The sequence below is a fragment of the Stegodyphus dumicola genome, chromosome X1 (assembly GCF_044657685.1).
Source record: "Stegodyphus dumicola isolate Sdum_Otavi_A_Nest chromosome X1, ASM4465768v1".
In the NCBI taxonomy this organism is placed as follows: domain Eukaryota; kingdom Metazoa; phylum Arthropoda; class Arachnida; order Araneae; family Eresidae; genus Stegodyphus; species Stegodyphus dumicola.
Window position 1 is genome coordinate 77,348,039 of NC_140780.1, and position 14,869 is coordinate 77,362,907.

The window sequence follows — 14,869 nt, forward strand, 5'->3', positions numbered from 1 at the left end:
TATACAATCCTAGTGTTTTAGTTGGAACGAACAGTTTTATTTTAAGAACGGTGGAAATGATTTCTATCTACCGTTATTTAAAAGCCATTTTTTTTTTATATTTATTATTATTATTATTATTATTATTTACTACTTATTTCTTGAATTTCTTTCATTCCATTCTAATTTATTCATTTCTATAGCCTCCTCGTTTCCCACTACAATTCATGCTATATATTTGAAAAAGGCAACTATTTCATAATTTTTGTGAACAGGAAATAGAATTTTACATTTTTAACTTGCTTACATATTGTTTCTTAACAATTTTATTCTGTAATTGTGAATTAATCTGCTTTATTTATTACATCTCCTTACAAATGCTAAGACACATTTAACCTACTACCACACATCACTAGTTTTATTATTGTATGTTTCTTGAATTCTCAGATTATCTTCAACTTTTATTTTAGTGAACAAAAAACAGTTTACATATTTAAAGTAGAAAATTATTTAAAAGAGTTATTGCTATCAGGCATGTTTGATGAGGAAGAAAACTAATTCATAAGCATCGTACGAATGAACCCTTTTTGTTATCATTACACTTTTCAAAGTTTTACTACATTACCGAACATTTGAATTTTCCTGCTGTATTATACGTACATGAATTTTAAGCAAAACATTCGTAAAATGTTATGTAATTCTTCTTACAAAATAAACAATATCATAAATTATGCGGTGTGTTTTGAAAATCATCATTGTGAAAAACACAAAATTTCGTTAACTTATGTCATTTATCAAAATTCCACGAATTCTTTATCTCTGTTGAAATATGAAATGAGAATAGAACTTCGATTGTAACAGGAAACTTCATTGACATATATAGCGTAACGTTCTGGGCTATTGCTCTGAGGTGTCTGTGTGCGGGAAAGGGAAATCGATTAACTAATCGAGAAAAAATTTTCTAAGGGAACCAAATTAGATAAATAAACTACCTGACTAAGATGTTTCACACATATTTACTTTCCATTCTCATTACATGTATTACACAAAACGATTATTTTGAAATAGCATGACTACGCATAGGATGACTTAGAGTATTTTACACTAGTCAATATATTCAGTTAATACGTTTTTATTTAAAACGTCAACCTCAAGAACAATTTTTAACGCGTTAAATTTGGAGAAATTTTTATTATTTAAAAGCTCTTCAAACTTGATGATGAGAATTAGAATCTGTTTCATTTGTATACTATAAATAAAATCAATTGAATAGATTGTGTATAAATGAAATCATCACAACGAATATTAAGACAACTTTGACCAAATTTTTAAACTAATTTATTTATATTATTAGCTGATTTATTTGTAAATTAATAATAGTTGTGATTAAATGTTAAATTTACGTTTATTATTTTACGAATAATAATTACAAATCAACATTCTAATAAGCGCTAATACGCGGAACTGTAAATGCAAGTTATTTCATGGCTATTTCAAAGTAATTTTTATTGTAAACTGTTTTTCGAAGTAATATGTTTCTTTCTTACTGTAAAATGCATTATTTTAGGAGAAAAGAAGTTAACCTTTGAAGAATTTTTACCAATCTATAGTCAGATTAGGAAAGAAAAAGAAATTGGCACCTTAGAAGATTTTATGGAAGGTCTAAAAGTATACGATAAAGCAGAGAATGGAACTATGCTCGCAGCAGAGTTAGCACATGTTTTACTTTCACTAGGTAAGTTTCTAAAATTTGAAAAATATTGCTTTTTTTATCGCTGTGTTTTCATTTCATTTTGAAAGAAGAAAGGAAACCATTATTTTGGGAATGTTTCTGCAAGTGAAATCTGATTTGAGAATGAGCTTATTGATAACAAAATTTTGTCAGGAGACTTATATGATATAGCAGAATATCTGTAAACTATGTCCCAAACTGTGGTAATTATATGACTTAGATGACGAAATATATGCAGAGGCAAGCCACCGTCTGATAGCTCTACGAACCCATCCATAAAAAAGGCTACCATACCTAAGGTGACCTATATATGGCTGGAATCGAGCCGTGCGATTAGTAAAATATTTTTCACTCTCAGAATTGTTGTACGTAGAATATCTGATATCCATATATCCATAGCATCATGGCTACCAAATGTATCCAAGGTTGACTATATGCGTCGGCCTTCTTTTTTTTTTTTTAGTCCAAAGGGGCAATTTTCCGAGAAGGACTATTAATTTCGTTTTGGCATTTTGCGTTCATTCACTATGAACGTTGATTCACTTTTCAAATTGTTGCTACCAAATATTAGATCCTGCATTATATTTAAAGAAATTAAACAATGAAGAATCTGCATAAATGTGTTTCTCGCGTTCTGATAAAACAACGGTACATAGAGCCATCAAATTTTGAATAACGTACGTTTGCACCCGAATATGGGCATCTGGAAGCCCGAATTTGGAATTTGTTTTATTATCTATTTCATATTTTGTAAAACTTTAGTGAATCTTTGATTAACAATCTCAACGATTTCAAAGGAAACAAGGCCTACCAGCGGCCGAGCGGTAACGTCGCTGAACACTGATAGTTCGGTCCGAGGTTCGAATCCCGCGAACGGGCTGGCTGCATGAGCGTTTTCGTCGTTTTCCCCATGTGTAACGTGTATACGAGCCAGTTTCCCTTAGAAAGTCCTCCCCGAAGGCATCCCTCCCTTAAAGCAGATAGCCCTCGAGTGCTTTGCCGTAATCTAATAAAACCAAACCAAATCAAAGGGAACAATGGCAACACTGCGCGGGGAAAAAACATTTTAATCGCCAGCGCACGAGACTGCGTATCGGAAATTCTAAAGCTATGCGCATTTTTAAATAATTTGGGACATTGCTGTTGAACTAAATTTTCTGGTTTAAGTGGAAGAACATAGTTAATAAATAAAGACACGCAAAACGTTAAAAAAGCCCCTTTGGGCGTAATGTAAAATCTGATTTAAAAAAAATTATGTATTTATTTATTTTTAATTCTTTTAAGGGGGGCATTGTATAAGTACTAGCGACGTCACTTGAGTAGTTGCGACATGCAAAAAGATATCATCCCAATTGTACGATAATCCAACCTAACATCGAGATATTGATCACTGCCAATAGCAACGTATGTTTAAGCGTGCGACAGTAGAGTTCTTCATGTTACCAGGTTCCTGATGCAGAAATTGTTTAGTTGAAAGCTCTTAAATAGGAAGTTTTAAGAGCCTATGATCTAAACACCTCAAACTGTGAATTTGTTTTTCGGGGGTGGGTTGCTTTTTTGTCAAGTTGCTAATGTGTTAGCTATCCCTCTCACATACATTCTCGGCCCACCAGCGGCCGAGCGGTAAAGTCGCTGAACACTGGTAGTTCGATTCGAATTTCGCGAATGGGCTGGCTGCATGGGCGTTTTCGTGTTTTTCCCCATGTATAACGTGTATACGAGCCAGTCTCCCTTAGGAAGTCCTCCACGAAGGCATCCCTCCCCTTAGGCAGATAGCCCTAGTGTGCTTTGCCATAATTAAATACACCAACACATACATTCTCACCTTCTTCTTCTTTTTTTTTTTTCAAAATTATCTGAAATCGAAAGCAATTTGAAATTTATAACTCTTAAAATAAAAACGAAACAAATCTTCTAATAAAGATAAAAGCTTCATTTTCAGATTTCTTAAACGATTTTCATTTTAAATTTCTTTCTTTCTCTTGACTTCTTCAATACAGCTTTTTCGTTTGCAGCCGGAAAATTACGTGATTTTTTTTAAATTAATGATTAAATTTTTTTTAAAATATCATTGTACAAAATAATATCGAACATTTTTGTTACGGCACGTTGTTTTATTGAGGCGAAAAATTAAAGGTTCATAATGATGTTTTTCTATATCTTTCAAATTAAATGTAACGTTAGTAGGATTCTCAATATAAAAAACAGTTTCGTGTACCTCACCCAATTCTCTATAAGTATTTAGGCCATGTTTTCATTTTGCTTTTATTTTTCCCTTTTTCCAACAGCAGTGTTAAGCTTATTCATAATTATGTAAAGACAGTTTCTTCTAAATAATCCCCCTGTTGCCTTGAACTACTTTTTTAGATGTTTTTTCATTTGGTTTTGCCATAAAGTATACATATTGTTACGAAATGCCTAGCCGCGGTAAGATAACTTCCCCGCAAAGGAGGTTGAGTGTTGCTAGAAAATGACGAGGAGAGGCAGGGTTGTCAGTTTTGGCGCGAAATCGCCTATTTGGCGACAAAATTGGTGATACGCATTCTCAAAGGCAGGCTAAAAGCTCTATAAACTCTGCCTGTATGCGGAGTAGCAGTGCATCGTGAATTTATTGTCAGTGTATCGCGAGTTTTATCGTGAAGAGTATTTTGAGAGAGTTGAGCTCCGAGAGCGACCGAACCTAGTCAGGAGCTGTACTGTAGTGCTTTGCCGGGAAGCTGTCTTCACCGTTGTAGCCTGAAGGCGGTGTTGGTGATTGTATCAGCGTCTTTGTCGTAGATTTTCGAGGACTGTAAACCTGTTTTTGGAACTGTCCTGTGGAATACTAACGAATAAATTGTGTGTTTGATTCTTCACCAACTGTTGTCATCCATCACTCTAAATCCACGAACCCGTAGATTGCAGCAATATTTTTATACTGCTGCTCGATTTCTCGTAGAATCAACCGACTATTGCTTGTTGCCTTTTTAGTAGCATTAAAGTGGGGGGGGGCACTAACGTTATATTTTTAGTCATACTTTGTAACCCTCTGGATTCATTGCTATTTTATAGGAGCCTTTTATTTTTACACCTAACACCAAGACTCGCATGTATGTATCCTTCTTCCTATCATGTAATGCTTTAAATCAGTATTTAGAGAATTAGCCTTTTCATAATTTTTCAAGTATATGCAAAACCCTAATGATTTTGTAAACTATGACCTAAATTCCTCTCTCTGGATAAGGTTTACGTGTCTGGAAACGTAAAATTGAAAAATTATGATGCTCTTCCTTGATTTACTTCAGCATAAATAAATAAATGTTGCAGTTTCGAAAAATTGGAATTTGGAAGTGAATAAAATTAGAAGATGAATAAGTTACGGAGGAGAAAATGCTCAAGTGAGAATAAACATACATTATCAGAATAATGCAAAATTAAAATACGAGTATTGAAGGAGATATCAGTTGCCCAAAATTAGTACTGCATTTCGTAAAAATTTACAATTGTTGACAATTATAAAATTTACTAATTAAATTAAAATTTAATTAGTAAATTAATAGTTAGTTAATTAGTTAATATTTTTTTAATTATTAAAAAAATATTAATTTTTGAGCCTGTTTTACTCAAAACTAAATTATTTAAGTTCATGTTTCTTTTTTTTACCCGATCCGTTACTGGCCGAGTGGAAACGATCGCTGAAAATTTGCAATTGGAAGCGGTTATCGGCGAACAAGCTAGTTGCATAGGGATTTGGGACTTTCCCCCCCCCATGTGCAATATGGTTAGGAACCAAGCTTCAATTTAATTTAATTTTTGAACCTGTTTTACTCAAAACTAAATTATTTAAGTTCATGTTCCTTTTTTTTACCCGATCCGTTACTGGCCGAGTGGAAACGACAGCTGAAAATTTGCAATTGGAAGCGGTTATCGGCGAACAAGCCAGTTGCATAGGGTTTGGGGACTCTCCCCCCCCCATGTGCAATATGGTTAGGAACCAAGCTTCAGAAGTCCTACGTAAGCAACCCTAATAAAGCTCAGAGTTAGCTGATTTTGGTGCAATTCAGTTAACAAACCAACCAGATAGCGTTTCCTTTTTCCATTATTACTCATATTGTTTATAAGTCATATTGTTTATTACTCATATTGTTTATAAGTTTATTGTTATTGTTTATTTATTTATGCAGAAGTCCTACGTAGGCAACCCTAATAAAGCTCAGAGTTAGCTGATTTTGGTGCAATTCAGTTAACAAACCAACTAGATAGCGTTTCCTTTTCCCATTATTACTCATATTGTTTATATGTTTGCGACGTATTTGTACTATAATGGTAAGTATATATTTTGAGGCAGAGATTTCAAACTTTGAGAGTAACATGCTGAAAGCGTAATATTCATTACAAATTTAAACCTTCGAAACTGATCCTGCAAATTTATGAACATTACGCTGATTCTTGCTGTTTTAACTCTTCCCATTAAAAGGAATATTCATTTCAAAAAGTGACTTTTGAATAAAAGCATACAGCTTAAATTCGTTTTGACCATCGGAAAAACTAATGCTGAAATAAAATGCTTTCGTTTAATTATATATATATATGAGGGTTAATTTTACGGTTTCACAGAAATCGGTATTTAGAATAGGTATCAGTAAGGGCTTTCACAATTCTTTTAACAGCGCCGTAATCTTAGAACATTTACTAATACCATTTATTTTCCAAGATAAAAATTGTTTGTTCAGAGTTGTCTAGGCAAAATTAAACTAAATTATGTCCTAGAATATTTTGAAACAATTAAAATAAGTATTGAAATAAATTTAGGCCTTATTCTTCAAGCCCAAATTGAAGATGTGTAATAAATAGCAATATCTTCAGTTTGTTTTATAGGACTTTCGGTTATAAAGTATTTCACCCACTTTCCTAGCGTGCCTTCGTGGTGTAGTGGTTCTGTACACTGGGCCGGTATCCAGAGGTCCGTGGTTCGATTCCCGGCGAAAGCGTTTGCTAATTTTCCAATTCTCCTGCTTCCAAAAATATACCTAATGTCTCTACAGTGGCGCTCGAACTACACTCATGTCCATAAATTAAGGATAATTCGGAGTCACGCGGAAATCGAACTCTAAAATAAATATATCACCTGTAAAATCACTACACACATCTTCAAGAATCATATGCAAATTTCAGGAAGTAACCAGATGACATCGATGGTACGTCACAATGACGAGAGTGTAAGAGAGTGATATATAAGGAATACAGGCAAAGAACTAAAATTGTTCGCAGGCGCTTTATAAGCATTTCAGTGCAATAACCGAATAGTTATGACACAAAGGATGCATATGGATGACTTTATACGTGGTAGAATTATCGGCCGTCTGGAATGTGGGCGTACCCAACTGGAAGTTTCAGAAGAACTTGGAATGGCCCAGAGTGTCATCTCCAGGCTTTGGCAACGATTCCAAGATGATGGTAATGTGAGTAGACGTTACAGCACAGGTCGCCCCAGAGTTACAACATCGAATGATGACCGGTATTTGGTAGTTACTGCCACAAGAAACAGGCGGAGCACAGCCTCAGACCTGTCTCGTGAGCTCTCTTCAGCCACTGGTACGACAATTTCAAGGCAGACCGTGTACAGACGCTTAGGGCAGATTGGTCTATATGCTCGTAGACCTGTCAGATGTGTTCCACTTACTGCAACTCACTGTCGCCTGCGGTTAGCCTGGAGTAGAGAGCATGCATTGTGGACACCGCAACAGTGGGCTTGTGTGATGTTTTCCGACGAGTCCAGGATTAGCTTGCAGTCTGATTCTCGCCGGACTTTCATATGGAGAGCTCCAGGTACCCGTTACCACCTAGAAAACATCATTTAATGACACCGTTACGGTGGTGCAGGTGTGCTCGTTTGGGGTGGAATTATTCTGGGTTCCAGAACTGACCTGCATCTTTAAATTGGAACCATGAAAAGCCAAATCTATCGGGACGTCATTCTGGAACAACATGTACGTTTGTTTCGGGGCGCCATAGGCGCACAATTTGTGTTTATGGATGATAATGCCCGTCCTCACCGTGCAAACATCGTAAGCGAATGCCTTCAATCGGAGGATATCACCCGTATGGACTGGCCAGCATTCTCACCGGACTTGAATTCAGTAGAGCACGTGTCAGACATGCTTGGCCGACGAGTTGCAGCCCGTCAACCTCCTCCTACATGTCTACCAGAACTTCGGAAAGCATTGCTTTTTGAATGGTGTAATATCCCCCAAGATCAGATCGATAATTTAATACTCAACATGCCTAGGCTATTGCATCGTCTGGGAGACATACAATGTATTAACAATCATACCAACCATGTAAAATTGTTTTTTTGTAAATAGGTCTTTTTTTGTAATTTTCTCCAGGGAGAAAAAATCGCTAATTTTTTAAATAATATCAAACATATAGCATCTTTTTTTGCTCTTTACCTTTTGTTTAATAAATGAGCTTTACAAATAAGTCAAATTTGTTTTGCTTCTAACTCTTCCTTTGCCTGATTTTGCATTATCCTTAATTTATGGACATGAGTGTAAAAAGGTGTTGGATGATGATTCTCCTCACCCACGATTTGGCGATTGGGTTCCCTTAAAACCCCCAGTCGCCCTTTAAAAGGGGGAGTATATAAGGTATTTTTCCCGCCTTCTTAGCGAGCCTTCGTGTTTAGGTGGTCAGCACACTCAGCGCGTAATTGAGAGGTCAATGGTTCGATTCCAGGCGAAAGCTTTGCATATTTTTCATCTTGCCTGCTCCAAAAAATCCTAATGTCTTTACACGGTTCGCCGCATATTTAGTGTGCCCCCATTCCACGAAGGCACTGTGCATTTACGGCCCACCAGCGGCCGAGTGGTAAAGTCGCTGAACACTGGTAGTTCGGTCCGAGGTTCGAATCCCGCGAACGGGCTGGCTGCATGGGTGTTTTCCCCATGTGTAACGTGTATACGAGCCAGTTTCCCTTAGAAAGTCCTCCACGAAAGGCATCCCTCCCTCTTAGGCAGATAGCCCTAGTGTGCTTTGCCATAATTAAATACACCACCACTGTGCATTTACAAACATCCACGCTTTCTCCGGGATTCGAGCCCGTGCTTTCTGCACAGTAGCCAGCGTCACTATACCACCTGGGTGGCGGGCTCAGTTCTTATTTAATTTATTACATCCTCTAGAAGCTTTGCTTAATCTCCATTAATATGTGATATCTATCTATATTTAAATTACTATATATCTGTGTGATTTTTTTACCGTATTTAGATCTGAAAGTTACCTTTAATAAAATTCTTGTAGTAAAGATTTTACGTACTTTAACACATATTTAGCAAATTATTGTACTCTTCTGAATATAATAAACTTACACTGAAGATTTTATTTTTGAGTTGTGTGCTATATTTGCTTACATTTTTCATTTGTGCGCTTTCATAAATATATTATTATATTATAATATACATATTCGATATCTTATCTAGTAACTTAAAAAGCGTTATAATGAAAGAAAATTTGTAACTTCTGGTTCTTAGCTGGCTTGTTGTTAAATAGCGTCAAGCTAGTCTTCAGTGCTGTTAAAAAATGATGCTAATATTTTATATATCTGTAAGATCCCTAAACTTCTATATTTTTAACTCCTTGTGTGTTTAGGTGAACGACTGACAGACGCTGAGTGCGAAGATATTTTAAGATCATGTGGAGGTACCGAAGATGATGACGGATTTCTGAAATATGAACGTGAGCACGCCATATTTTGCCTTGATTTTGATTTTCTTCATATCCATTATTTCTAAGTTTCATTTCCAAAAATCTTTTATTTTATCGATAGTAATTTTATTTTATGATTTTTTAATTATTTTTTTAATTCTGAAACTGTATATTTTTATAATAAACAAAAACTGGTATCTTTATACATATATATATTAATTTTAGCAAAAATAGTTTGGGTAAATCTAAAAAACTTAGTGTTTCAAATAAGTCGAAAGTAACTAAAAATAGGTTCTCTTAACGAGTCTCTCCCAAATATCCGTCTTCCTCACTATGGCTATTTTAATCGAGTGGGGGAGTTAGTTGGTGATGAATCAGCTAAAACAAACTTCTTCCGTTCAATTTTTCCCCCTTAAGCATATGCTTGATAAGAAGCAGTAATTCTGTCTTGTAGATTCTCATTATTTATGAATGTATGAAAGTAGGGATGCTAAAAATTAGTTGGAAGTGATAAGTGAACATAAACCAGGAATTTTCTAAAGGATAAATATCTGAGGATCGATAGACTTATCAATGCGAAAAGGTCAAACCTTAAGAGGTGCTCACTAATGATTTGATTCTTTTAGTAATTAACAAAATATTATTCCTCAGCTTCTGTTAAGCTTAAATGTGACCGGACTGCATATTTCTTTGTTGTTTTCCGTTTCAGCAATATAAATGCTTGAGAATGTATTATCTGAATTTAAACCTGTAAATTTAATTTTATTATAACAGAAGTTCTAAATTTAATTATTTTCGGTCTAGGACGCAAAGAAATGAAGCAAATACCAAATTCTAACAAATGTATTTGAAATACTTTGGAAATAGAGTTCACTGGCGGTTGATTCTACTGAACGCTGGGCTTACCATGGCTAGGCAGTTAAAGGCTATTGAGTTCATCCCGGATTCGAACCCAAGCGAATGGGGCCGGCTGCATGGTTCTTTTCCACGGTTTTCTCCATGTTTAACTTGAACATGAGCCAGTTTTCCTTAGAAAGCTCTCCACGAAGGCATTCCTTTCCTTAGACAAATAGCCCTCGTGTGGTTTATCATGTTCAAATAATCTCATCTAACATAAATTGAACGCTGGGCGTTCAGCTCGCATTTGATTCCTTACTGCTTCACTGAACTCACTAGCTGAGGGAGTTTGTGTATAATGTGAGCACGAGATGCAGCTCTACTGATAGCTGTAAGAACATAGAATCTTAAAATACAGGTCTTATAAATGCTGTAACAGGTCTTAAGAGCATTTTTTTATTAATTTCTAATTATTTATACAAGTAATATATACTATGTTCTTCTTTAAATACTTCTATATTCTATATATCTCAAGGCTGTTCTTAATTTTTAGTTTTGGTTACAATCGATTCGGCAGAACTATTTCTTTTACTCTGAGTTAAAATCAAATTGTAATAATTATTTTGACAGTTGACCATTATTTAGTTAATATAGTGAATTATTGTTTATTTGGACAGCTAATTGGTTGTTCAGTTATTAGAATCCCTTCACTGCTTATGTGTAATTTATTTTTAAAGTTACTTCTTTTCTTTTTTTCAGTATAACCGATAAATTTTATTGTTAATGTTTTGAAAGATTCGATTCAGTTGATAAAATCGTGAAAGGTAGAGAAAAATTTCTGAACATAGGAAAAAATTTTTAATAACTTTGAAAGCATTTCTCGTATCTCAGAAAATCATATAATACTTTGGGTAAGAAATTGCTTACGTTAGAAACTGATTTATTCCTAAAAAAACTGTGCAATTTTAGTTACTTTATCTTTTTTTTTTTTTTTTTTTTTTTTTTTTTTGAATCATCTAATTACTTCAGAATTCTTTTTGGAATCATTTAATTACTTAAGAAAAACATGCGAGACTTAATCAGAAATTGAAAGAAGGCTATTCAGTGCGTATTAGTCTTGTTGCTATCAATGTACCAGTTTGGATCTTACGTCTGTCTGGATGTAAAATATCTCAAACTGAATTTCCTTTAAGAGCAAAGCTGATTAAAATGCCATATTACTTAGAAGCTAAAATTTTTCTTTCACGTTAAAAGGTAATCATTATTATGAAACAGTTAGCAGTTGTAGCCAAGTAAATTGTTTGCCCTAATATTTTATACCTTGTGTTAATTCCATTTTCCAAACAAATAATAATTTAAAGAAACAACTTGTTTTATGAAATGTAATTATTATAAAAATAAACAAAAATAAGTAAAGATATAGGTAAAAACGGATCTGTAAAAATGGGTATTTTACATGAACATATATTCTCTTCTGTATGTTTCATTTTATGTTATTACAATTATTATTATTGTTATTATTATATAAACAACTGTTCATATCAAAATCATTTTTGTCTAAAGAGTTCTACGAAAGGAAAAAAACGTATGAATGGGATTGGCAAGCATGAGAATTTGAGAATACCTGAAAGAGCATTATTTTATTATATATGCTTTAAGTAATCTAACTAATCCACTTCATCTAAGTCAGGAGTTCCAGACCATTTTTGCTTCATGCACCCTTTTTACCATTGCTAGTCTATCATTCCCCTTCCTCATTCCAAAACTCGAAAACTATATATACATTTATTTAAATTTAGATTATTTTTTAATTTGTTTCATAAGTTAAACAAGAAAAGTATAGAAAATGTTAATAAGTACCAAAACTTGAATAAAAGTAGTTTTTTTATATTCATAAAATAAAACTGTATACTTAATAGGGGGATAAAAGGCTGACCGCATTCCCCCCTGAAACTAGGAACTCCCCCCCATAGGGGCGAATTCCTCTATGCTTGAGAACTCCTGATCTAATCTATTCAAAAAACAAATATAAAATAATAAAAATAATTGAAAGTTTCTTAAATTTTTAGTTACAATGTCATACGTAAGTTAATCAGATTTTTAATGATTTACTTCACTGAAATTAGAAGTAATAATAAGCTATGTACGTTAATTTAATGGTTTAAATATTACCACTCCTGAATTAAGTAGCACAACTCCATTATATTATATTAAGAAACACATCAGAACACAACATATGTAGGGATAAGTAATTCTATACTGCCGCCAACTTTATAGCTATAAGGGAAGAGTTATACGGAGGATGTAGGGGAAGTTATAATGTCTTCTAGTTCTGCTCCAGACATTCAAACAAAACATATAGCAATATGTAATCAGTGACTTTATAATCAAACTACTCTTTTCCTAAATAAGATAAGAGCTTCTGATTCATTAAAACTAAAAATAGAACGCTATTCTTAAAAATTTTGAAAAATCAAATAAAAATTGTAAATAAATTTTCATTATTCATTTTTTTAATGTAAATTTTCTATCTTTATTAATGTTCACTCTACTACAAAAAAAATATTTTCTCTTATAGCTTTTGCAAGAACTGTTATGGCTGGGCCTTTTCCAGAAGAAGTCAAGTAAATTCATTCTTCCAATATTCAGATGCAAGCCTGCACTTTCCATAGCCGAAATAGTGATGTCAGTGCTTAACAGAAATAGCAATGCTCACCATAATGTAATGTACTCCAAAATTACATTAACAAGTACCTGAAGTGCAATGTTGCCTCTAAAGCCACAGTGATAATATTTATTTGATGCATGTACCTCAAACTTCTTGCAGCACATAAACAAAAAGTGATTTAATAAAGTGCCAGGTGAACTCAGATCTTATTGTCAATAATATGTTTGAAAATCTAATTCATCTCAAAAGAATGTCTTACAAAACTTTACTGTGTTTTATTCTAATGCAGAGTGGATGAGGAAAAATGAATACATACCTTCTTAGGGCTAAACTTATGAATCTTTTATAACCAACATTCCTTCAAGGGTTTGAAATAACAAAAAGAAATTCAGAAGTTGAATTAAACTCAGTTTTCTCAGCACTGCTGCACTTCAGAAAGCAGTACGCAAACTTACAGTCAATGTTTCTAAATAAATATTGGCCTTCCTAACAGCATTGGGTTAGCGAAGGTTAACTGCGTACTGATTTGGGTCTAACTTCAAATCCCAGAAAGGGCATGGACGTTTGTGTTTACAGTATCTTTGAGGAATGGGAACACTTAAAAATATCTTGGTCCAGAAGCTCTCGAGAGAGATATGCGGTTCGGGATGAAAGTTACGAGTTTGTCATATCCCATTCCCTGGACAAACTTCGGTTGAAAACTAGAATGGAACTTGAAATAACAAATAATCCTCTTCCGATTTGACTAAATTAAGTAATCCAATCCAAAGAAATGTCTGCAGGCGCTATCATAAAGCTTTTCTATAAAAAAATGATTGACTATATAAATTGCTTATGAAACAATTAAGGGTCATTCCTAATTGTTTAAATTTGCCAGCAGTTTGCATATAATCAAAGTAGTTTGTAAATTAGTGATGGCGGGAAATTTTTTCGAACTTATTTCTTGCTTGCAGTATGTATAAGAACTGCACAGAAATATTGCTTTTTCTTCTCTTTCTTTCTGTTTGCTTTTTCTTAACTTCTAATTAAAAACAGGTAGCTTACTTATACCTGCAATTCATTGCACACTTAAAGCAAATAAGCATATAAAATCAAAGTAAAATGTGAAATCGAAGTAAGTCCTTACTTTTCTGCCTATGAATACAAAGGTATTGGTGGATTCCAATATATTAATTTAAGAATTTTCTTCCTTCTGCGAAAACTGAAAATAGATAATATGTAAAGAATGTGTTGCACTATCTTCATGTGCTTTTTGTCATAAATATGACTAAGAAATGGTCTACAACTACCATTATGATTCGAAACGTAAATCAAAGAATTTATGTCACGTCGATTGGTAATAGCTCTGAGAAGTGTTTGCCACGACACATGAAGGATGGAAGTTAAGTTAAAAATCTGATGTTTTTTAAGAACGGAAAAAAATTTTAGGACGTGTTGATGATACATACCCTGGTAAATTACGTAACATAACACTAAAAATACTGAAAAATTCCTATAAAGAGGATTTTAATGCTTGAACAATTAAGGACGTACGTATGCTCAGTTTTAATTTAGAAAGTGAATTCTCTGAAAGAACTGTCAGTTAAACAGCCACATAATTGAAAACGGTTACTAATAATTAAACAGTTATTAATAAAATTGTTATTAACAGTTCTTTACATATGAAAGTTTTAAAAAAAAATGTACATCCGCTTAAAGTGTATGAACCTAAATTTTTTTAGAAAGAATGTTATTATCTTTTTTATTTGTTACGTGCGATTTTAGTGTTCTTCATAAAAGCGTTTTAAAATTTATTCGATTTTTCAGATCAATCCACTGTTCTTAACTATGTTTTATTCTTCTTTGGATATATTTGCTTTGACCTGGACATGAAAAAGAAATTCAGTCATTTTACTTTAATGGCAAGCATAACTGCAATACTTCTAATAACTTTTCGGATAAATGAATATCGTAAACATGTAGACTAA

General features: G+C 33.6%; 1 protein-coding gene across 1 annotated transcript in view; it reads left to right on the forward strand.

Annotated features, from left to right (window-relative positions):
* LOC118190824 (myosin light chain 1-like) overlaps nucleotides 1-13,106 on the forward strand; it is a 36,209-nt gene extending 23,103 nt beyond the window's left edge. Inside the window, exons 4-6 of the mRNA XM_035361605.2 lie at nucleotides 1,547-1,714; nucleotides 9,341-9,427; nucleotides 12,813-13,106. Of these exons, the coding sequence (XP_035217496.1) occupies nucleotides 1,547-1,714; nucleotides 9,341-9,427; nucleotides 12,813-12,862 (305 nt within the window). The 3' untranslated portion in view covers nucleotides 12,863-13,106. The remainder of the gene's footprint in view (nucleotides 1-1,546; nucleotides 1,715-9,340; nucleotides 9,428-12,812) is intronic.
* Nucleotides 13,107-14,869: the final 1,763 nt, after the last annotated feature.